This window comes from Bubalus kerabau, chromosome 7 (assembly GCF_029407905.1).
Source record: "Bubalus kerabau isolate K-KA32 ecotype Philippines breed swamp buffalo chromosome 7, PCC_UOA_SB_1v2, whole genome shotgun sequence".
Taxonomy (NCBI): Eukaryota; Metazoa; Chordata; class Mammalia; order Artiodactyla; family Bovidae; genus Bubalus; species Bubalus kerabau.
Genome location: NC_073630.1, coordinates 87,577,704 through 87,602,500, shown reverse-complemented (window position 1 = coordinate 87,602,500; position 24,797 = coordinate 87,577,704). Strand labels below are relative to the sequence as shown.

The following is a 24,797-nucleotide window of genomic DNA, read 5'->3' as shown; positions in this document are numbered from 1 at the left end:
AATAAACAGGGTGACAATATACAGCTTTGACGTACTCCTTTTCTTATTTGGAACCAGTCTGTTGTTGCATGTCCAGTTCTAATTATTGCTTCTTGACCTGCATATAGGTTTTTCAAGAGGCAGGTCAGGTGGTCTGGTATTCCCATCTCTTTCAGAATTTTCCACAGTTTATTGTGATCCACACAGTCAAAGGCTTTGGCATAGTCAATAAAGCAGAAATAGATGTTTTTCTGGAACTCTCTTGCTTTTTCCATGATCCAGCGGATGTTGGCAGTTTGATCTCTGGGTCCTCTGCCTTTTCTAAAACCAGCTTGAACATCTGGAAGTTCATGGTTCGTGTTATTGCCGAAGCCTGGCTTGAAGAATATTGAGCATTACTTTACTCGCGTGTGAGATGCGTGCAATTGTGTGGTAGTTTGAGCATTCTTTGGCATTGCCTTGCTTTGGGATTGGAATGAAAACTGACCTTTTCCTATCCTGCGGCCACTGCTGAGTTTTCGTGGCATATTGCTGGCATATTGAGTGCAGCACTTTCACAGCATCATCTTTCAGGATTTGGAATAGCTCAACTGGAATTCCATCACCTCCACTAGCTTTGTTCGTAGTGATGCTTCCTAAGGCCCACTTGACTTCACATTCCAGGATGTCTGGCTCTAGGTGAGTGATCATACCATCATGATTATCTGGGTTGTGAAGATCTTTTTTGTACAGTTCTTCTGTGTATTCTTGCCACCTCTTCTTAATATCTTCTGCTTCTGTTAGGTCCATACCATTTCTGTCCTTTATTGAGCCCATCTTTGCATGAAATGTCCCTTGGTATCTCTAATTTTCTTGAAGAGATCTGGTCTTTCCCACTCTCTTGTTTTCCTCTATTTCTTTGCTTTGATCATTGAGGAAGGCTATCTTATCTCTTCTTGGTATTCTTTGGAACTCTGCATTCAGATGCTTATATCTTTCCTTTTCTCCTTTGCTTTTCACTTCTCTTGTTTTCACAGCTATTTGTAAGGCCTCCTCAAATAGCCATTTTGCTTTTTTGCGTTTCTTTCCCATGAGGATGGTCTTGATCCCTGTCTCTTGTACAATGTCACGAACCTCAGTCCATAGTTCATCAGGCACTCTGTCTATCAGATCTAGTCCCTTAAATCTATTTCTCACTTCCACTGTATAATCATAAGGGATTTGATTTAGGTCATACCTGAATGGTCTACTGGTTTTCCCCACTTTCTTCAATTTCAGTCTGAATTTGGCAATAAGGAGTTCATGATCTGAACCACAATCAGCTCCCGGTCTTGTTTTTGCTGACTGTATAGAGCTTCTCCATCTTTGGCTGCAAAGAATATAATCAATCTGATTTCGGTGTTGAACATCTGGTCAAGTTTTTTTCATTAACTTAAACAAATTCTGTCTGATGTTATTTTAGATGCTGAGATTGTGACTCCATAGATCACTTCCTCTTAGTATATGTAGTAATTATAAGTGACATACCTAAGTTTGAACATAGTACAGGATAGGTAGTTTCCTATCTTAAGAAATCAAATTATTTATTCAAATGTAATTGAAATTGAATGATGCTTCCTAAGTTTATGTAGTTATAGAAAATAGATTTGGAGGTGAAATTTCCTTTTAAGATTTAGATATATCATCTGTAAGATGGCTAAAACGACCTGAATCAAATATTATCTTTTTATAATTCCTCCAGATTTAACCGTACTAGAGAAGAGAATTACTTTTTCTAGCAGTTTAGTTTTCTACATAGTAAGCTGTGTTTTTATATTCTACTTTAAGTTATACATTGAAGCAGCAGATCTTGTCGAATCCCTCAGCAAACCTGAACGAGAAGAATTTCTCCCACGGTAATACTGACATTTTTTTGCTTTTTCATAGTTCTATATTTATAAGCAGCACCAAAATTAAAGAATTTTTGTATAAACATGGATTTGTTTTAGATGTGTTTTCTCGTAATTCACTCACTTCTGCAGTCTTTTCTCCTCTATATGTATAGATTGTCATAATAATGCAGTATCTTGTAAACATTTTATTAATATTGAATATAAAGTTTTAAATTATGTATCATGAGAGTGGTTAAGTTTCAGAACACCATTCTGATTTTAGATGAAAACAGTTGATACCTGCATTTTTTATTTATGTCAGTCATTCTTCACTTATTTGGGTTACAGATCTCTTTGAGAATCTGATCAAAGCTTATTAATTCTTTCTCCAAAAAATACATGTAGCCCAAAGTTCTGCTTTCAATTTAAGTCGGTTAACAACTTCAAAGCCCATCCATAGTCTTCTGTATGAACCTTTGTAAAATCCCTGTCTTAAAAATGTTTTTCTAGATAAACTTAAGTCACCTTCATTCAAGTCATGAGGAGTTATATTAGTTCAAATGGAAAAAAGAAAAGCCTGATTTCTTTATGAGGTTTTTTTCTTTTTCAATTAAAATTAATTATCTGTTAGTTTGGAAGAAGTTCCTAAAGAGTATTCTATTTAAAGTAAAACATTAAATTGGTACCAGTAGTAATGAAACTAACCTTAATTTTTTTATGCCTTTCTATTTTTTTGGTTTGTGTTGTTTTCTCCAGAGGAGATAGATATGATGCCTTACGAGCCTGCATTGGAGACACTTTATGTCAGAAGCTACAAAATTTGAATATCTTTTTAGTAAGTGGGAATAATGATGAGAATAAATAGTACAGTCAAACTGCTATAGTGCATCAAATTAATTTGTTAAAGGAGTACCATTTCTAAATAATATAGTAGATATTCAGGAAATTTTTAAAACAGGAATTTTTAAACTGTAGCTTACAGGCCAAATCCATCCTACTGCCTGTTTTTATAAAGTTTCGTGAGAACACAGCTAAGTCCATGTATTCATAGATTGTCTATGGCTTCTTTTATAGTTTGACAGTGGCAGTTGTGTAGGTGTAACATTGACTGTCTGGCCCTTTATAGAAAGAGTTTGCCAACCCATCATCTAAAGAATTAATACATGTAAAATTAAAATATAATAGTTTTGAACATTAAATGATTTTCTAGAAATACATTAAAAATTGTGGGTGGTTGGAGGTTCTTTGTTTTTTCTTGTTAAATGTAAGAATATGTAGGTGGATCAGTGCATTGGGCAGGGAAGCTCCTCAGTAGCATAAAACTTCTTCTACTGCCATAACTGTTAAATTGGTCCTAAAAATACTGCTGATTTTTAATATTCCTTTTTTAAGTAACATTTTGAAAGTCAGCAGTTATTGCTAAGCTTTCACTTACATGTAGAACTATTGTTAGTTTTTATTTAAAAGTCTTAGAATAGTTATATTCATCAAATTAATTTAGAAAAATTTCTGCAAACAAGTAATCTTTTTAATTAGAATGTTACACTCTTTCATGCTGGCTGTTTCCATCTTATATAAAAAAATGAGTTCAATGTTTGGCTTTTGTTTGAAATATTAAAATGTCTTCTGTTTAAAAGAATTGTAAATACTATGCTTTTCCTTCTATGATTTACATATTTTTTTCTTTAGCTGAAACATTCATGATACCATGAACCATTAAATATTTTAAAATAAAATAATTTTAAATATTCACATTATTTTTAAAAGTATGTTATTATAACAGCATTTGAAGAAAATTATGATGAAATTGCTCTTTAGTAAGTAGAAGTTTTAATATTATTTAATCTGATACATTTTTTCTTCTTCACAGGTAGGATGTGGAGCCATAGGCTGTGAAATGTTAAAAAATTTTGCTTTGCTTGGTGTTGGCACAGGCAAAGAGAAGGGAATGGTAAGTTATAAATCCTTGAGACTTAAAAAGTTGTATTTCTCTGGCTGCCCGTTTTTGAACCATATTTGACTGCCTGGGTCCAAAGCATTGATTTTGAGGGTAGGGTATTAGGCTACAAATTGGATAATTCTACCCTGACCATTTTTCAAAATTCATGTAACTTTGTGGCAAGTTACTTGAGTTTTCTGCTCCTCACTTTCTTTCTTAATTTACTGTGAAACTGTTATCGTACTACTTGCCTCATAATTATGAAGATCAAATATGAATGGGCTTTTCAAATAAAAAAAGCACATTAATATTGTTATTTCATTAGATACTACTTCTTATTAAATAAATATTTAAGATGAGAGAAGTTAACATTAGAAAGTTGCAGAGTACTCAGATATTGTTTCAATTGGTGATCAAAGAAGAATGAGTAATAAAAACATTGGTATATATTATAAATTAAGATGATATATATGAGTTAATTGGAAAATCATGTCATATATTTAAATAAAAATATATTTCATTGATGCTGCTTGCCTTTAAAATGTAGTAGTACCTGCAGTAGTGATATCATAGATTTACCATGATGCTTACTAGTAATTAAATGACTAAAATTTGTGGAATAGTTCATGTTTTATAGCTTATTAAGCTTACTATTACAGTCATAGGCAGACCTCCTACAGTTATGTTATTCTTGCTCAGTTCAGTTCAGTCACTCAGTCACGTCTGACTCTTTGCGACCCCATTGACTACAGCCTGCCAGGCTTCCCTGTCCATCACCAACTCCCACAGCTTACTCAAACTCAGGTCCATCGAGTTGGTGATGCCATCGACTCATCGATGGGTGATGCCATCCAACCATCTCATCCTCTGTCATCCCTTTCTCCTCCCACCTTCAATCTTTCCCAGCATCAAGGTCTTTTCAAATGAATCAGTTCTTTACATCAGGTGGCCAAAGTATTGGGAGTTTCAGCTCCAGCATCAGTCCTTCCAATGAATATTCAGGACTGATTTCCTTTAGGACGGACTGGTGGGATCTCTTTGCAGTCCAAAGGACTCTCAAGAGTCTTCTCCAACTCCACAGTTCAGAAGCATCAATTCTGCTCTCAGCTTTCTTTATAGTCCGTCCATACATGACTACAGGAAAAACCATATCCTTGACTAGATGGACCTTTGTTGGCAAAGTAATGTCTCTGCTTTTTAATATGCTGTCTAGGTTTGTCATAACTTTTCTTCCAAGGAGCAAGCATCTTTTAATTTCATGGCTGCAGTCACCATCTGCAGTGATTTTGGAGCCCAAAACAATTAAGTCTATCACTGTTTCCATTGTTTCCCCATCTATTTGCCATTAAGTGATGGGACCGGATGCCAGGATTTTGGTTTTCTGAATGTTGAGCTTTAAGCCAACTTCTTCACTCTCCTCTTTCATTTTTATCAGGAGGCTCTTTAGTTCTTCCCTTTCTGCCATGAGGGTGGTGTCATCTGTGTATCTGAGGTTATTGATATTTTTCTCGGCAATCTTGATTCCAGCTTATATCTCATCCGGCCCAGCTTTTCTCATGATGTACTCTGCATATAAGTTAAACAAGCAGGTGACAGTATACAGCCTTGATGTACTCCTTTCTTGATTTGGAACCAGTCTGTTGTTCCATGTCCAGTTCTACCTGTTGCTTCTAGATCTGCATACAGATTTCTCAGGAGGCAGGTCAGGTGGTCTGGTATTCCCATCTCTTTAAGATTTTTCCACAGTTTGTTGTGATCCACACAGCATTCTTGCTCAACATTTCCTAAATTGTTTTCCACAAACCACTATTAGTTCTGCTGACTTTTAAAATATTTCTAAAAAAGAAAAGAAAATCCTTGGTTGTGTTAAGTTTGAATAACACCTACTTTACTCCTTAGAAATTCATAATACGTATCAGCATATAAAAAGTCAGGAAAAGAGCTATAGTAAATAAACCAACTTACTTTAAGTAATAAAACAAGATAAGTTAATCGGGCAGTCTTGAACCTACTGCAAATATTATATAAATTATTCTTACTGTGTAAATTATTCTTTTATAAAATATTTACCTGTGTACCCAAACTTAACTAGAAGGAGGTAAAGAGAAATCCCTGGGTTCCAGGAACCAAGAGGGAAATTAGTCCCTGACCTAAAAGCTGTGGTAATTCACAAGTGTTCTGGTACATTAACTATTAATAGAAAGGGAAGTCATTTGTGAGAAATTGCAACTCAGCATGCACCATGCTGGTGTATGGGTCCAAAATTTTATCATATAAAATTTTTAAGTAGATAAAAGAATACAACAAATTTGGGGGTGTTGAAACCTCTAGATTAAACAATGGCAAAACTGTGTTATGGTGATACATACTGAGCATACGTAGGACTATACAGCAAAATCAACATCCATTCAAGACAGTCTACAATGGAAAATGACAAATCTCTAGAAAAAGGTACCACCTGAAAAGTGAAAGTCACTCAACTGTGTCCTACTCTGTGACCCATGGACTATGAAGTCCATGGAATTCTCCAGGCCAGAATACTGAGTGGTAGCCTTCCCTTCTCCAGGGGATCTTCCCAACCCAGTGATCAAACTCAGGTCTCCCACATTGCAGGCAGATTCTTTACCAGCTGAGCCACAAGGGAAACCCACCACCTGAAAGAATCAGCCAATGAAAATAGAAGAATTAGTTCTCCAAGAAATACAGAAAATAGAAGTGCTACAAATAATGTAACATACAGACTCTAAAGTTAAAAATGACTAAAGACATAGAGTAATGAAAACATGAGATGGGGAAGGAAATTTTTACCAAAAGCCAAGGAAAAATTTCTGTATAGTCAGTGAACTTAAAATTCAAATGTAGCTGAAGTGAGAACTGATGACTAAGAGATAAATAAAATTCCTAGAACGTAGTGTAGAGAGTCTTTTTCTTTTTTAATGAAAGAGGATACATATGCACAGTCTAACATAAATGTAGAATTTCCAGAGAAAGTAAAGATAAGGAAGAAGTAAGGATAATGACAGAAGTTTGCAAAAGTGAAGAAACAAGTGTGTTCTGATTAAAAAGCTAAATTAATCCCAAAAAAATCAAATGCAGAAATGAAAAAGATTACAAAAAATGATTACTTGGTAGACTTCTTAACCAGCAATAAGTACACACCTGAAGATAGGGAAGCATATCTTCATAGTACAAGTGACTTATCAACCTAGATTTCTATATCCAACTAAATTATCTTTTGAGAGAATTAAAGATAACTGATAAGTAAAATGATGAAAGATTATCACTAGTTCTCAGTGAGTGAACTATGGGATTAATACAGGCAGTGTGTGAAGCCAAGGGTAAGTAGAAGCATTTGACAACAGTCTTAGGTTTAGATAAGCATTGATTTTTAAAACCTTTAATTAAAATGTTGACATTTTGGAATGAAATGGCTAAAAATAAGTAAAATGTTCCTTGATATCACAGAAAATAGAAGGGAGAGTTCAGATATCCTCCACTGTTCTAGAGGAAATGAAGAGTTTCATTTTAGATCTTAAGTCACATGTACATGTTAAAATTTTGAATATCACTGCATAAAAACAGAGATTTAACTTCCATACCAGTTCGTGAGGGGTTAAAGGAGGGTTCAGGTCAAGAGTACTTGATCAATTCAGTAGAAGACAAAAAAAAAACCCACAAACACAGGGTGGATTAAAAAGTGGGCTTGGGGGAAGTGGAAGAAAAAGCCTTTTAATCAGTAATCACAATAATTAGAATTATTATATATATAATTATTAATTATAGTTAAACTTTCTGTTAAAAGACATTTTCTGTGCTTTTCTTCCTCCTATTTCAAGGAAACACCTAACACATAATAACATAGAACTATTGAAAGCAACGGAGAAGGCAATGGCAACCCACTCCAGTACTCTTGCCTGGAAATACCATGGACGGAGGAGCCTGGTGGGCTGCAGTCCATGGGGTCGCTAATAGTCGGACACGACTGAGTGCCTTCACTTTCACCTTTCACTTTCATGCATTGAAGAAGGAAATGGCAACCCACTCCAGTGTTCTTGCCTGGAGAATCCCAGGGACGGGGGAGCCTAGTGGGCTGCCGTCTATGGGGTTGCACAGAGTCTGACACAACTGAAGTGACTTAGCAGCAGCAGCATTGAAAGCAAAAATCTGTATATATCAGGGAAATAGCTAAAAGAAAATGTGTTTGAATACCAGTAAACATCTAACAGCTGGAACACATTCTGCTTCTAGTGAAATCTACAAATACTAGCTTAAGTGACAAATGAATTATGACTACTTTTAAAATTATCTTGGCTCTGTTTACTTTCATCTTGCATCCTTTAAAATGGAGGTATGCAAATTTTTTCTTAACCAGACTGTAACTGTTCTAGGTTTGTGATGTTAAGTCTGTCATAGTTACTGAGCTCTGCCATTGCAGTATAAAAACAGCCATAACCAATACTTAAACAAATGGTGTGACGGTGTTCCAGTAAAAATTATTTACCAAAACAGCTGCCTGCACTCTAGTTTGTACACCTCTGCTTTAGCAAGAGTTCCTTTCAAATTGAAACATGTAAGTGTTCTTTTCAGTCGAGATTGAAAATAAACATGTATAGAAAAAAAAGAGCCGAATCTTCTATGACTAACCCATTACGTGTTTCTAAAATGTTATAGTGATATTTAGCCTCTATTTTGTTATGAAGAAAAAAGTTGTTTTGATCAGGATCTGCAATTTATTTTAGCTATTTTGTTTGACATGTTCCTATGCTAAATATTATCTTTAATTGCTAAGTCGCTTCAGTTGTGTCTGACTCTGAGTGACCCCATGGACTGCAGCCTACCAGGCTTCTCCGTCCAAGGGATTCTCCAGGCAAGAACACTGGAATGGGTTGCCATTTCCTTCTCCAATGCATGAAAGTGGAAAGTGAAAGTGAAGTCGCTCAGTCGTGTCCGACTCTTAGCGACCCCATGGACTGCAGTCTACCAGGCTCTTCCATCCATGGGATTTTCCAGGCAAGAGTACTGGAGTGGGGTGCCATTGCCTTCTCCGAAATATTATCTTTAAATATAAGTATAAAAACAGTAGTATTGGTAACCAGTTTTGAGTATTTTTTATTATAACTTTTACCATGCAAAATAATTTATAACTTGTGGGAGTTAGTCATTCAGAGGAAAACGAAGTCAATTTAAACTTATCTCTTATGTAATTTCAGGCATTTTTTTTTTCTTTGATATTAGGTTACAGTAACAGATCCTGACTTGATAGAAAAATCCAACTTGAATAGACAGTTCCTATTTCGTCCTCATCACATACAGGTCTGTTGTTATACTGATTCAAATTTAAATCCTCTGTTGTATTAAATAGAAAAATAGAAAATGGTGCTTGAACAAGTGTAGTATCTTTATTTTATTAGAATCTCTCAAATTATCAAATAATGGGAATGACAGGGAAAATACATAATTTTATTTTAATATAAAAATTATTTTTGTATTCTGGATGTTAAAATCTGAGTTGTGAATCATGGGCAATATTTTTTCATTTTATAATCAAGATGTATCATATATTTAATTTTAAAAACATCTAAGGATATAAAAACAGGTTCCCTGATTTGAAGTTTTTTATAGGTGACAGATTTGACACTGTTTTTTTTTTAAGTTTTATTACAAAACAGATAAAGTTTAAGAGAATTTTTTGCTCTTTTGATCTTGTTTGATTATTTAATAATCCATTTTGATTGTAAACCAGTGCTTATTTTCTGTCTTTTTTTATAGAGGTCAAAATATTTGTCAGGAAAAGAAACAGCCAAGTAACTTTGCTCTGACTTTAGAAATGTTTTTTCACTTTATTGTTTTACAGCTCATTGAGAATCTTAGTAAATAAGCTTAGAAATGTCATAAACAGAAAGATAAAGCATACTTTTATATAGTTGTATAAGTGGCATAGTTAACCAAATGGCTCACCTATCCAAATATAAAGAACTAAGTAAAGGGTCTTTAATGAACTAAAATTTATGTCATAATATTCATTCACTGAACTTTGTGCATTTTACTATTAAAACTATTAAGGCCTGTTTGCTTTAAACTTCTAATGTTTACAGTTTGTAACACTTGAAATGACACCAGTGGTTTTAAAAAATAACTAAAACAAATAATTTATTAAATATATCCATCCAGAAATGGTAAATTTTTTTTAAAGATTATAGTACCAAAATGTTAAATTACCATACCTCTAAGCTCATTTTCTGCAGAACTTACGTTTCTGATATTTTGCTGAATGTGTTCAAAACTTTTTGTCGGCACTTAACCAATTCAAATCTCATTAATAGAGAAAAATGTTCTTTTAATTTTACTTGTAACTAATATTTTAAGAATTCTAAAGCATATAACTCTAAAATAGAGGTTTTTATATTTTTCATAATAATGTGTGAATTATTAATTCTAATATGCAGTATTAAATGTAGCATGACCACAATGAATATAATTTTTACAAACTAAAAATGAAAACCAGTCTCATTACATTATTCTTCATATGTAAATTGTATATGTTCAGTCATGGTCTATTTTTCCTGTTAACATTTATTTCCTCTGTTTTTATATATTGTTTAGAAGCCTAAAAGCTGTACTGCTGCTGATGCAACCCTGAAAATAAATCCTCAGTTAAAGATAGATGCACATTTGAACAAAGTATGTTCAGCCACTGAGGCAATTTACAATGATGAGTTCTATACTAAGCAGGATATAATTATTACAGCATTAGATAATGTGGAAGCCAGGAGATATGTAGACAGGTATGTTCTTAAAATTCAGGTTCATAGAAATTGTCTTTGTTTTGTTTTTACTTCATTTTTTATACCTATTTATTGAACAATTACTGAATTTTCTGATTATTCTTTATATTCCTATTATAGTTCTTGAACCCAGAACTTCTGATGATTTTCATTATAGATAGGATAAAATTTTAAATCTTTAAAATGACCTAAATTTTTTTCATAGAGTATCTGCCACCTGTCCATGACTCCAGCTTAAAATTTGCTATTTTTCCCTGGCTCTCCTTATTCTAGCTATATGTTCTTTCTTTCCATTCTTACAGGGGAACATCTAACACATTTCACCTCAGGGACTTGCACATACTCTGCTTCAATCTCAAGAAATTGTGTTTATATTCCAAAAGTCAAGCCCAAATCTACCTACTTACTCTTCACTTCCTTTAGTTTTTTTCCCCTCATCCTTTTAGTTTCAGCCTGAATGTCTTTATTGAAACAGACTTTCTTTAACCCCTAAATTCTAAATTAGATCCTTCTCTGATAATCTTTCACAATACTGTTTTCTTCCTTCATAGCACTTATTTTTATTGACATGCATATTTATTTAATGTTTGTTTCTTCACTAAATCATTTATTCGGTTATTATTTATTTTCCCATCACTCTATCTTCAGTGCCCAATACATGATGTCATTCAGTAGATATTTTTTAAATAAGTAGATGAATAAATTACTGTGATGTACATACCTTATATAATCTTTCTTACATGTTTATATGACTCTTTAATGTTAGAGTGCTAGAGCAGATTTATTAGCAGGAATATTTACCAGTTGAGATTATAGTGGAAAGTTTGTAATCTTGGCCAGCAAAAAACAAAAAGAAACTTTAAGAAATTAAAGTATATAGAATATAGATATTGTAACTCTTTAGAAAGAAGGTTTGGGATAAAGAAAATGTTGAAAAGATATAGTAAGGTGTATTTGTGCTCAGTCACTTCAGTTGTGTCCCAGCTCTTTGTGACGCTACGGACTGTAGCCTGCCAGGCTGCTCTGTCTATGGGATTTTCCAGGCAAGAGTACTGGAGTGGGTTACCATGCCCTTCTCTAGGGGATCTTCCCAACCCAGGGATAGAACCTGTGGCTCTTGCATTGCAGGCAGATTCTTTACCACTGAGCCACCAGGGAAGTCTATAGTAAGGTAGATATATACAGAGAGAGTTTTATTTATATATATATAGTTAGAGAGAGAGAGAGTCAGAAAATACAGAAAATAACCAAAGAAGAAATAGAAAGCAAGAGAAGAAAGAGAAATACATTAATTAAGAGTTAACTCAGAAGGAAAAAAGCCCACAATTTTGTAGGCATTTTAGAACAAGATAAATATAGTGTATCTTATGCTAAAACTACTAAATTTTGGTAATGGAAGGTAGAGGCAAAAGTTGCTACATTGAGCAGCAAAGTTTATGGGAGGAAGGGGATGGAAATAATAAATGGGTTTTTGGTTTAAATGTATCTGTTTCCTAAAATATTATATCCAAGAAGTGATCAGCATGTGTAATGGTCAGTAAACATTGGTAGAATATCCTCTGCTTAACGTTGTTATTGCTAACTTCTGTTTGTTACCTATCTTCTTTTCACTTAGCCGATGCTTAGCAAATCTACGGCCCCTCTTAGATTCTGGAACGATGGGCACTAAGGGACACACTGAAGTTATTGTACCTCATTTAACTGAATCCTATAATAGTCATGTAAGTGAACTAGTTTTTTTAAGTAAATGTTTATTCTTTATATCTTACCATTTTTCTGTCTCATGATTTGTTTCTCTTTATCAGTCAGCACATTTGGTTAAGCATCCTTAATCTGTTCTGATTTTGATCTGCCAATGATGTTTGTGCATATATGCGTAGACATTTTTTTAAATGTAGTTAAACTTACTTTCTTGTTGTTGTTTTATTTGCCAAGTCATGTCTGACTCTTTTACTTACCCCATGGACTGTAACCCACCAGGCTCCTCTGTCCATGCGATTTCCCAGGCAAGAATACTGGAGTGAGTTGCCATTTCCTACTGCAGGTGATCTTCCCGGCTCAGGGATTGAACCTGTGCCTCCTGCATTGGGAGATGGGTTCTTTACCACTGAGCCACCTGGAAGCCCTAAATGTATTTTTTAATCATCAGAATTTTGTTTTTGGTCTTTCTGGAATATTATTCTTATGAGTTTACTGTTTCTTATTGCTGCTTGATTAGTTTCCTAACAACCTTAGTGACCCACCCAAAATCTTACTGAAGACTCAGTTTCTCCATATGAGGAACCAAGCCATTTATACCCATGTATTTTATATAAATGATATAGATGTAACTTTTTTTTAACCTCTACAAGTGATATTGAGATACTACTAAATTTAAAAATCACTAGTCTAGGAAATAATTGTAGGCTTTAAAAAGAATTTTAAAAAGGTTAGCCCTATTTGTAAAATTGAAAGAATATTATTTTTTAAGCATAAACATTCCCTTTATTTAATGGATATATATGGTTTAGTAAAATTTTTAAATTTTAATAAAATTTGTTTCCCCCTCTACTCTCATGAAATCAGAAGTTATATAGTAAAGACATGATAAGAGACAAAGTTGATAAGTTTGATTTGAAGTAAATTAGATAGAGAAAATGATGATATGCTGGGGTCATTGTGGAAGATTTTTGAAATAGAGAATGTTGCAAATTTCTGAAAGTCCTGATTCTCTCATACTACCACATCTTTCCCAAACCTTCTCCTGTTGATTTATAGACTGTGCCTTCATATTCAAGAAAACTAGAATTAAATGTTCCTTCTGACTTTCTCTCGGCTTATAAAATATTTCGTGGTATTTTATAGATCAACAAAGTAAAATACAAATCTCTAAGTAAGGACTTCCCTGGTGGCCCAGTGGTTAACAGTCCACCTGCCAGGGCAGGGAACATGGGTTTGATCTCTGGTCCAGGAAGATTCCACATGCCGTGGGGCAGCAGAGGCTGTGTGCCACAACTGCTGAGCCTGTTCTCTAGAGCCCACGGGCCACAGCTACTGAACCTGTACTCTGCTACTGCTGAAGCCTGTGTGCCCTAGAGCCTGTGCTGCTTAACAAGAGCAACCTGCACACAGCAACTAGAGAGTGGCCCCCTCCTGCTACAAGTAGAAAAAGCCTGCATGCTGGACCCAGCACAGCCATGAAATAAAAAATTAAAAAATAATAAGCACAATTCTTTATAATAACAACAAAAAAAAATCCCTAAGTAAAAAGAGACAAAGTTATTTGTTTTAGATTGGGTAAGCCAGTAAGACTAAACGTACAAAAGTACCCTGTAATAAATATGGATTTCTTCATTTTCACATGACACAACAAAGACATCTGTCATTTATATAATACATGCTTTCTGTAAGAGACCATACCAAGCATCAAGAGCACATGATTCCTGTTTGCAAATATTGTTTCTCCCTGGAGAAAGAAACTCATGGTATGCTGAGCACTGTATTAGCAATTCTCTAATTACTTTTCAAAATAAACAATGTTATAAAGTTTTAAATGTTACCTTTATGCTTTGAGAAAAATAAAATAATTATATATGGTAGTCTGTTATGGTACTACATGATACCAGAGGAGTTTGTTGTTACCTTGCCATATAAACAAGTCTGTTGAGTGTCAAAAGAATCAATGTTTCCTCTTAATGCCTAGGAAAAAGATTTTTTTAAAGTTGGATTTATTTCATTTTTTAATTTTATTTTTCAATGGTCTTAAAACACTCAAGTAAATTTAATCCATTAAAAATTGTCATTGCTGTTAACTGTTGTCATATTTTATAAATTAGCGGGATCCCCCAGAAGAAGAAATACCATTTTGTACCCTAAAATCCTTTCCAGCTGCTATTGAACACACTATACAATGGGCAAGAGATAAGGTAATAAAGATATTGTATAAGAAATTTTTTTCTGAAGTAGAAAAGATGGTATTTCTATCTTTTAAGCAGACTCCTATTTATAATATTTTTTTCCTCTTTTCTGTTACAGTTTGAAAGTTCCTTTTCCCAGAAGCCTTCATTGTTTAACAAATTTTGGCAAACATATCCATCTGTAGAAGAAGTCTTACAGGTAAAAATCAATACACTTTATTTTGAATTACAGCTAATTTACAGTATAGTGTTGATTTCTGCAGTATAGTAAGATGCTTCCATTTTCTATATATACAAATATACACACATTCTTTTTCATATTCTTTTCCATTATGGTTTATCACAGGGTACTGAATGTAGTTCCCTGTTTTGTACAGTAGGACCTTGTTGTTTATCCATTCCGTATATAATAGTTTGTATCTGCTAACCCCAACATTTTGTCATTGTAATCTTACTTTCAAGTTGCCTGTAAATAATTTATTTTACGTTCTTAAATAGATTATGCGTTATTATTTACATAGTAAGTAAGTATTTGAGGAATCTTGAAGTTAGCAGTCACAAATAACCCTTCTTTTTTTAGTTTGGTCAAACTATATGGAATTTTACCATATAGTTTACCACTATAAAATTTTACCAAAATTCTACCACTATTTTACCGTGTTAGACTCACAGAACAGCAGTTCATATGGTTCAGCCTAATAAGGGTGTGATAATGATGAGACAGCTACAAATAATAAAACAATATCGTTAAGCTCTTTGGAAAAAACTGAGGTAAGTTCTAGTGAAAATTTCAGAAATAGGCCGAGGTTTCAGATTTTATTAGTCTCATGGTGAGGATGGCTTCAAAGCTGCATTCTTACTTTCCTTCAATTCTGCACTAAAAAGGCCAACTTTTTAGTGTAAAATATTATTCATAGCACTTGTTTTAATGAGTACATTTTATAGTATTAACTTGTAGCTAGCCAGACATGAGGATGACTTGTGAAATAAGAGTTTGAGAGTTAAAATTTTACATGCGGTATTTACCCATTCCCCCCTCAAAAAAGAAAAGGAAGAGGGAAAGGAGAAAGACAGAGACAGGGAGCTTGATATGAAAATAATAAATTAAGGCACATGAGCTAGCACTTCAAAAGTTGGCTAACAATTGCTGGAAATGCATGTGTATGTTTGTGTGATTAATTGGACATGTATTTGTTTTGTTTTTTCCTCATTCTAGAAGATACAAACCGGACACAGTTTAGAAGGCTGTTTTCAAGTGATTAAGTTACTTAGCAGAAGACCTAGAAATTGGTCCCAGTGTGTAGAATTAGCAAGATTAAAGTTTGAAAAATATTTTAACCATAAGGTATGTGCATACTGTAAAACATTTAGAAAAAGTCTAAACTTGGCTCATTTAATTACTATGACATTCATTTAATTGAGCTGAAATGTCTACTCTTTCTTTTTGGAACCTTTTCAGAAATGAATAAGTTAACTGAGAACAAGTGATGGACACACAACCAATTTCTTTCTGAATGTTACTGATCCAAGTGTGAAAGTGTTAGTCGCTAAGTCATTCCAGCTCTTTGTAATTCCATGGACTGTAGATACCAACTCCTCTGTCCATGGAATTCTCCAGGCAAGAACTGGAGTGGGTACCATTCCCTTCTCCAGGAGATCTTCCTGACCCAGGGAACAAACCCTGGTCTCCTGCATTGCAGGCAGATTCTTTACCATCTGAGTCACTAGGAAGAATGTGTTTAAACTCCACTCCTTGGCTTGTCAGTTGTGCATTTAAGTAGTTCTTGTCTTTCTGTGTACAAAATGGGTTTTAAAATACAGATTCCTTCTAGAGAAGAAATACATTGAATCAGTGTTAAAAGAAGTTTTTCGTTCAAATTAAAACAAGACATCGAGAGAATAGAGATATCCATCAGAAATTTTGTTGGAATTTTGCCTTCTCCATCTAAATCTAACAATCACATTTTGTCTGTTTCCTTATTGTAAAATGGGGGTAATAAATTGGTACCTGACTGATAGTATAGTGATGAGGATTAAGTGAGTTAATTTACACAAAGTATTTACGTAGAACCTGGCCCATAAATAAATGCCCATAAATATTTAGTGAAATGTTAGATGTTATTCTTTCTCCAGTTACATACAGTTCCTGAAATGTGTCTATCACTGTCTTTCATCTCTCCCTCTTTTTAGGCTCTTACCTATTGAAATATAAAATAAGTTCATCTGTTTTAAAATGTTTTTTAATTATACTTAACCCTACTTTTCACTTCCTTTTTTTGCTCTGCTGAGTGGAAAAGTGGTCTGTACTCACTGTTTCCGTATCTCTACCCAATATGTGTCTTCTTTCCGCACAGCCATTGAAATTATTCTTACCATGACTATCAGTGACCTCATGTCTCAAAATCTAAAGAACTCTATTTTTTTTTTTTGTCCTTATCGTCTGTGGGTTTTTAAACTTTTTTTATTATGGAAAAACTCAACCACAGAAATAATAGAGGAAGTAGCATGTAATGAATCTCCATGTACTTTTCATATATTGTTCACCCAGGTTTAACAATTACCAACTCATAGAGCCCCAGGTGGCTCAGTGGTAAAGAATCTGCCTACCAATGCAGGAGACTCAGGAGATGTGAGTTCTATCCCTGGGTTGAGAAGATCCCCTGGAGGAAGAAATGGCAACCCACTCCAGTATTCCTGCCTGGAAAATCCCATGAACAGAGGAGCTTGGCAGGCTACAGTCCATAGAGTCACAAAGAGTCAGACATGACTGGACATGCATGCACAGAATCACGGAACTCATAGAAATCCTGTTTCATGTATATGCCGCCTAGTATACCCTCCCCCTAGATGGTTTTGAAGCAAATCTCAAACATAGTATCATTTCAAAATAAAAAATGCAATGTATTTTTACGGGATTTTTTGGTTGGTTGGTTTAAGAATTAGCTCTTCAAAAGGATCAGTTTGCTGTTTAGTTGCTCAGTCATGTCTGACTCTTTGCAATCCAGTGGACAGTAGTAGCCCACCAGGCTCCTCTGTCCACGGGATTATCCAGGCAAGAATACTGGAGTGGATTGCCATTTCCTTCTCCAAAAGGGGCTGAATGAGATGTAAAGTATGCCACCATTTGTGTAAAAGGGATAAAATAATCTATATTCATGTTTGTCATAGATGCAAAAAATATATATATAAGTGTTGATAAAGAAATAGGTAGAGGTTATTCCAAGTGAGGGTCAGGGTCAGTGACAGGAGAATGGACAGATAATGTACAGGGTGATTGGGAGACTTTACTGTATATCTTTTTATGTTTTATTTTTAATTTCAGTTAATAATGAGTAGTGATTGTTTTTAATTCGGTTTTTTTCTTTAGGCTCTTCAGCTGCTTCACTGTTTCCCTCTGGACACACGATTAAAAGATGGCAGTAAGTATTGAGAAGAAAGTTTAATGTGGTTTATTATTGACTGCTGAAATTGAAAATAATGTATTTTTTCATTTTGTTAGGTTTGTTTTGGCAGTCACCAAAGAGACCCCCCTCTCCATTAAAATTTGATCTGAATGAACCTTTGTAAGTATATATATCCAGTTTTATATATATCCTTCATTGTAAACCTCTTAACTGATTAGGTTTACATTGCAGGGTAAAAACTTCAAACATTTTAGTGTTAAAATATTGCATCCATCTTAATCTAAGAATTATCATAGCATTTTGGCCAAGAAAACAAGCCACAATTCTTCTCTCTCCCCACATGGGTAAATCTGTTTATTTACATGGTAAATAACCTCATTATTTTTATCTTTTATTTTTTTTTTTAGTATATTTTTATCTTTTCTAAAGTTCAACCAAAGTGTCATCTCTTTGACTTTATTTATGAAAAATGTAAAATGAAAACTAATGTTCTCCTATTTAATGAACTCAGTATATAAGAAACTTTGATTATATGGGGGAGAATGATTATTACTAAATAACTGCCTAAATATTCTCAGATTAATTTTCAAAGGAGTTGATTTTTGAGTAAATACCTGTATATCCTGTCTATATTAGATACACATTTATAAACACACACACACTCACTTTTATGTACACATTTTTATTAAGCACTTAGCTTAATTAAGCACTTTCAACAAGTAACTCTGTGCTTTGTTTTTTTCCTCTGGTGCTTATTCTAGTCACCTTATCCTGCTGCTTCTTCTGTAAAACTTGCCTTTTTTGCTTTTAAACATACTCATTTGCTTAGTTTGATATTATTATACACCTTTTAAAACCAAATTTGCAATATTTTCTTATGAATTAAAATGAATTTTCTTTCAATATTTTAATTTTCTACTTCTGGCCACTTCTCTCCCCAGAGTAGTCTTGATCACTACCTGAATAATAGTGCTTATGAAAATAAACATCTAATGTTTTCTTTTTTATAGCTTTGGCAATGCCGTGATCTAGACCAAAATTTCATTGCTTAATTAAAAAAAAAAACAAACCACATAATCCTGAACATTACTTGCCTTCAACATATTAAAGGCTATAGTTTCTGATGAATTAAACATCTTTGAAATTGTACACTCACACTTTATTTTTTTAATTTCAAAAGGCACTTCAGTTTTCTTCTAAATGCTGCAAAATTATATGCTACAATCTATTGCATTCCATTTACAGAAGAGGTAAGATATTCTTCAAACCCTAACAGATAGAAATAATTAGAATTAGAAGACCTAGCTTAATTGCATCATCAGAACGTGTTTTATAAGAATCATTCTTTGATATAAACTTTTAATTTTGTTGTAGTGTTTCCCTTTCTAATATAGCAGGAGTTAAACACCTCATTGCAGCATTACTAAGTAGAAGAAAGTTGAATTTTTCTTTCTTAATTTAAATAGTGAAACAAATATTTGTAAGAAAAATCTTATCTTTATTTTTAAAATGTTTGTGACCTACATAACTTTAACTATTATAATTACTTTGAAAACCGAAGGTGACCTATATTGTAACAAATTTTAAATATTACTTAGTGGTTCTCTTTATTAACATTTGTTTGGTTTATTTTGTGAAATTAACCTATGTCCATCTCAGGAGACCTGAAAATGCTCTCCCGTATTAACATTTCTTAACTTTTATCATTTATACATTTTTTTCTTTGACATTACCTTCATTGACTAATATATAAAGGATCTAATGCAGTTTTATTTGAAAGGGAGGTCTGCATTAGTGAATCTTCATCCTCAAATGCATAATAGAGCTAAATAACTGGTTATACTTTTAGGTACTAGGCTGAATGGGAGAACATAAGCCAGATTCATAACTAGCACTGGCTCTTTTGAATCTACATAAAAATGTAGAGTAATCCCTTTTGGGGTTAAAACACAGTAAAATATACCATAAATGTCTGGTAAAGATAGTGATATCCAGTTAGTTATTCTTCTTGTGAAAAAAGTGGTAATTTGTGATAAGAGTTGTAGGTGACCTCAAAAGCACTATGTCTCAGTTTTTCCTAAGCAGATTCTTAATAATAAAAACATATATAGCTTTAAATTCTTCTAAGTTTATCTTGAACCATGTAAATATTTTCCAGTTTCTGAAGATATGAATTCCATTTGCTTATTTATTCATTTGTTTATTGAGTCACTGTATATTGAGTAAAACTTTCTGCAGGGAACTTTGTAAAACATTGAAGAGATAGTTCCTGATCTCAGAGGGCACTCTGTGTGATACTCACAAGCAGTCCTAAAACTAACTTTTTAAGAATTTGTGGAAAGACTAAGATTTTGGTCAACTAATATGTTGACTATTAAGTACTTTTTTACATGCACCACCCCCATCTCCCAGCCTTTATGGATGATATTTCTATAGAAATAAAAGTAAATGTCACAAACAAACAGATGTGGTCTAAACAGTTATAAATTACTCAAATATTTTAGCATGTTAAAGTACCATTTTTTGGTTGTGTTTAGCTTTAGAATTCAGAATTTTAAGAATATGCTGATAAAAATTACTGTTTTAAAAATCAGGACTTATCAGCAGATACCCTGTTGAATATTCTTTCTGAAGTAAAGATTCAGGAATTCAAACCGTCCGACAAGGTACGTGTACAAGTTCATTCATTCAGCAAATAGTCATTGAACTACTTCTTGTGTCAAGTTTCATTCTAAACCTGGAAAAGCCCATAATGAACAAAATTCTTGTTCTTTTAGGAGTTATATTCTAAGGGACCAAAGACAGACTATTTTTTTAAAGTGCCAATAATTATGTAATATTGCATTATGGGCAGAAGAGCTAATAAGAAAAGGCAAAGCAGGGAAAACAAAGGTGATGGAGCTGGTGTCATTTTATGTGAGCTAAAAGAAGACAGCTTCTCTGATATGGTTATGTCTAAACAGAAGCCTGAAGGAAATGAGGAGTGAGCCATACTATTATCTGGTGAAAAAGCAGTGCAAACAGCAGAGCAAGAAGATGAGAGAAAGGCCTTCAAAGACTTTGAACGCTGGAATTTTTATGGAGGAGACTATGCAAGAGAAGAGTGGTAGACAGTGAGATTGCAGAGGTAGTGAGGGTTATGATAAGTACTTTATGTTTTATTATGGAATAAGCCAGTTGAAGATTTAAAACACAGGGTACAATCTGACATATTTAAAAGGAGGACCTTGGCATTTGTATTAAGAAGGATTATATGGGACATGAGAGAGGAAGCAAAATAAGTTATTAGGATATTATAGACAAGAGATAATGGTGATTTGAATGAAGTAGGGGAAGTTTTAAGAGGTTGAATTTTGTGTATATTTTGCTGTAGCCCTGACAGGATTTATAAGGAATTGCTCTGAGTGTGAGAGGGGAAAAAAAAAGATTGTTGTTTTCTTAATTGAAGAAAAGAAACATTAATAGCTCTGAGTGATAGGGAAAAGATAGAGGATGTTTGAGCAGAGCAAAAAAAGAAAGATATGAATAATTGCCATGGGCTAAGTGAGAAATTAGAAAATGTTATATAATTTTGAGACAATACTTAGGATCCACTTAATGTTAATTCCAATAATGTATTCCACCAAATGAGTCTGGAGAAAAGGCAGTTTAGCTGCTTGGATGCTATTGTAGAATAGCTGGGAATAGGATTTTAATAAGGGTTGGAATTTTGCCAGGCAAATATGTTGGAAGGAAAGAGAGACAGGGAGTATTAATACAGGTGGAACATGAAATGTATGCATGGTAAATAGGAAAGTCTGAAATACTAAATATTTTTTTCAGTTCATCATACCCCGTTTTGTATGCACTTTAAAAAAAATAAATAAACCACAAAACCCTTAACAGTAACAATAAACTGTAAACCCTTAACAATAAACAGAACTCTTCTGTTCCCCTTATCCTTTAACTATACTGGTAAATGTGGTGTAATGACTGCCTCCATGCAAAATTCAAGTAGGAAATGGTTTTGCAGTCTTCCACTCTGCATTTTTATTTTAGAGAAAAGGAAACCTGTAGGTAGTTCATTTTGTACAAGTAAATGGACTTTCTGAATGAAATATTGGTGACCTGCAGTCACAGAAGTACAGAAAGGATAAACAAAATTCCTTTATAAAAATTCCTAGCCCATGTTTTAATGGACAAAACTGCTAGACAGCCACCAAGGAAATATGCATCAATAACTTTGCAGGTCTTTACTGCTCTTCAGTGTTTTCTAGCTTGAATTGCTTCTTTCTGTATTGAAGTTTAGGGGTAATATATTATCCTGAGCAAATAAGCCACAATTTTAACAGGACTTATTAGCTTAAAACTCCTTGAAGCAGCTTCCCCAAAGCTTCAGGGTCTGGCACTCCTAGTTAACAGATGCCACAGCCAAAAATATCAACAGCACATCCTGGCAAATAAAAATTACTGCTTCCTTGACTCCTTAATATTTCTCAAATACTTATAATAATATTTAATATGTAAAATGTGAGTTGGATGTTTTTTTTTTTTAAAGAAGTAGTATTTTAGTAATGATGTAGCTAGTTTCTTGGTTTGAGAATATCAAATTACCAACATCTGCTAGATCATCGAAAGAGCAAGACAGTTACAGAAAAATATCTACTTTTGTTTTATTGACTACGCCAAAGCCTTTGACTGTGTGGATCGCAACAAACTGTGGAAAAATCTTACAGAGATGGTAATACTAGACCACCTGACCTGCCTCCTGAGAAATGTATGCAGGTCAAGAAGCAACAGTTAGAACTAGACGTGGAACAACAGACTGGTTCCAGATCGGGAAAGGAGTACGTCAAGGCTGTATATTGTCACCCCGCTTATTTAACTTAAATGCAGAGTACATCACGAGAAACCCTGAGCTGGAAGAAGCACAAGCTGGAATCAAGATTGCTGGGAGAAATATCATAACCTCAGATATGCAGATGACACCACCCTAATGGCAGAAAGCGAAGAACTAAAGAGCCACTTGATGAAAGAGAAGAGTGAAAAAGTTGGCTTAAAGCTCAACATTCAGAAAACTAAGATCATGGCATCCGGTCCCATCACTTCATGGCAAGTAGATGGGGAAACAATGGGAACAGTGACAGACTTTATTTTTCTGGGCTCCAAAATCACTGCAGATGGTGACTGCAGCCATGAAATTCAAGACGCTTGCTTCTTGGAAGAAAAGTTATGGCCAACCTAGACAGCATATTAAAGAGCAGAAACATTACTTTGGCAATAAAGGTCCATCTAATCAAGCTATGGTTTTTCCAGTACTTGTGTATGAATGTGAGAGTTGGACTGTAAAGACAGCTAAGCACTGAAGACTTGAAGCTTTTGAACTGTGGTGTTGAAGAAGACTCTTGAGAGTCCTTTGGACTGCAGGAAGATCCAACCTGTCAATCCTAAAGGAAATCAGTCCTGAATATTCACTGGAAGGACTGATGCTGAAACTCCAATACTTTGGCTGCCTGATGCGAAGAATTAACTGACTGGAAAAGACCCTGATGCTGGGAAAGATTGAAGGCAGGAGGAGAAGGGGACGACACAGGATGAGATGGTTGGATGGTATCACGAACTTGATGGACATGAGTTTGAATAGGCCTCAGGGAGGCCTGGTGTGCTGCAGTCCATGGAATCATAAAGAGTCGGACATGATTGAGTGACTGAACTGAACTGATCTGAACTTCTCTGACCTTGTGTTTAATAAGTAATTTCTTAAAGATAAATTACTTTTATATGCTGTCCTAAGCATGCAGCTATAAGAAGGAACACATGTTTTTTGGTGTAGAACTTCTTGTCAGCATTCAGTAAATATTTTACATGCCCATATTATGTGATTTGTGGATTTCTTCAATTTCTTTGAGACACAAAATAACTTTGCACTAGTTAGAGATACATAATTTGTTTTGAAGTTGATTTTTCAGAATTGCAAGCTATTGATTAATATTAACTTGATTTTAGTGTGAAATTTTAAAAGAAATTTGTATGAACTCAGATCTTATAAAGTATTCAGTAAGTATTTTTAACTTAGGTTTATTTTAGATATATTGAGATTCTCTCAGATAAAAACTCCTTTTCTCATAGAGTTTATGTGTCACTGTGAGGCAGTAGATAATAAATATGTAAATAATATTATTTACCAATATAAGGTATAAAATACTTTCGACCATAATGGTTAATAATCTAATTAAACTAGATAGAATGTTTCCTCTTTATGACTTGTTTGATAAAAGCAGATATGTTAGTTAAGCTTATGTGTAAGAGGTGATATCAGTAATGAGTATGTATACATATATTTAAAGGTTGTTCAAACAGATGAAACTGCAAGGAAACCGGACCAGGTTCCTGTGAGCAGTGAAGATGAGAGAAATGCTATTTTCCAACTAGAAAAGGCTATTTCATCTAATGAAGCTACCACAAGTAAGGGGAAATCCTTATAAAACTATTTTGAGCTAAAAATATTTTATTTTCACTAAGCTCTACACTCAGAAGGTTGTGAAATTAAATAATAACAGTAATAATAATGATATTACTTGATTTCATGATCATATGAAAGTCACTGTTCATCTTGAACTATAACTAAATTCACCAGTTTTCTCCACCATTTCTTTACCCTTAAAGGCTGATATGTACGTCTGCTTTGTTTTTGTTGTTCTGATTCTTTTAATCCTTGAGATTCTGTTATGTCATTGCTTTATAACTTACCGCTAGCATAATGAATGAAAAATGGAGTCCTTGTGGAGACTAACCCTGCATGTGTGCGTGCATGCTTAGTTGCTCAGTCATGTCCAACTCTTTGCAACTCCATGGACTGCAGCCCGCCAGGCGCCTCTCTTCATGGGGATTCCCCACGCAAGAATACTGGAGTGGGTTGCCATGCCCTCCTGCAGGGGATGTCCTAACCCAGGGATCGGACCCAG

The 24,797-nt window shown here is 34.1% G+C and overlaps 1 protein-coding gene across 1 annotated transcript in view; it reads left to right on the top strand.

Annotated features, from left to right (window-relative positions):
• The window catches only part of UBA6 (ubiquitin like modifier activating enzyme 6), an 88,678-nt gene that overhangs the window by 55,215 nt on the left and 8,666 nt on the right, over window positions 1-24,797 (top strand). The window contains exons 15-28 of the mRNA XM_055588697.1: window positions 1,786-1,853; window positions 2,586-2,664; window positions 3,700-3,780; window positions 9,004-9,081; window positions 10,372-10,553; window positions 12,169-12,274; window positions 14,369-14,458; window positions 14,568-14,648; window positions 15,666-15,794; window positions 17,817-17,868; window positions 17,949-18,012; window positions 19,034-19,103; window positions 20,448-20,519; window positions 24,180-24,297. Coding sequence (XP_055444672.1) covers window positions 1,786-1,853; window positions 2,586-2,664; window positions 3,700-3,780; window positions 9,004-9,081; window positions 10,372-10,553; window positions 12,169-12,274; window positions 14,369-14,458; window positions 14,568-14,648; window positions 15,666-15,794; window positions 17,817-17,868; window positions 17,949-18,012; window positions 19,034-19,103; window positions 20,448-20,519; window positions 24,180-24,297 — 1,270 coding nt within the window. The remainder of the gene's footprint in view (window positions 1-1,785; window positions 1,854-2,585; window positions 2,665-3,699; window positions 3,781-9,003; window positions 9,082-10,371; window positions 10,554-12,168; window positions 12,275-14,368; window positions 14,459-14,567; window positions 14,649-15,665; window positions 15,795-17,816; window positions 17,869-17,948; window positions 18,013-19,033; window positions 19,104-20,447; window positions 20,520-24,179; window positions 24,298-24,797) is intronic.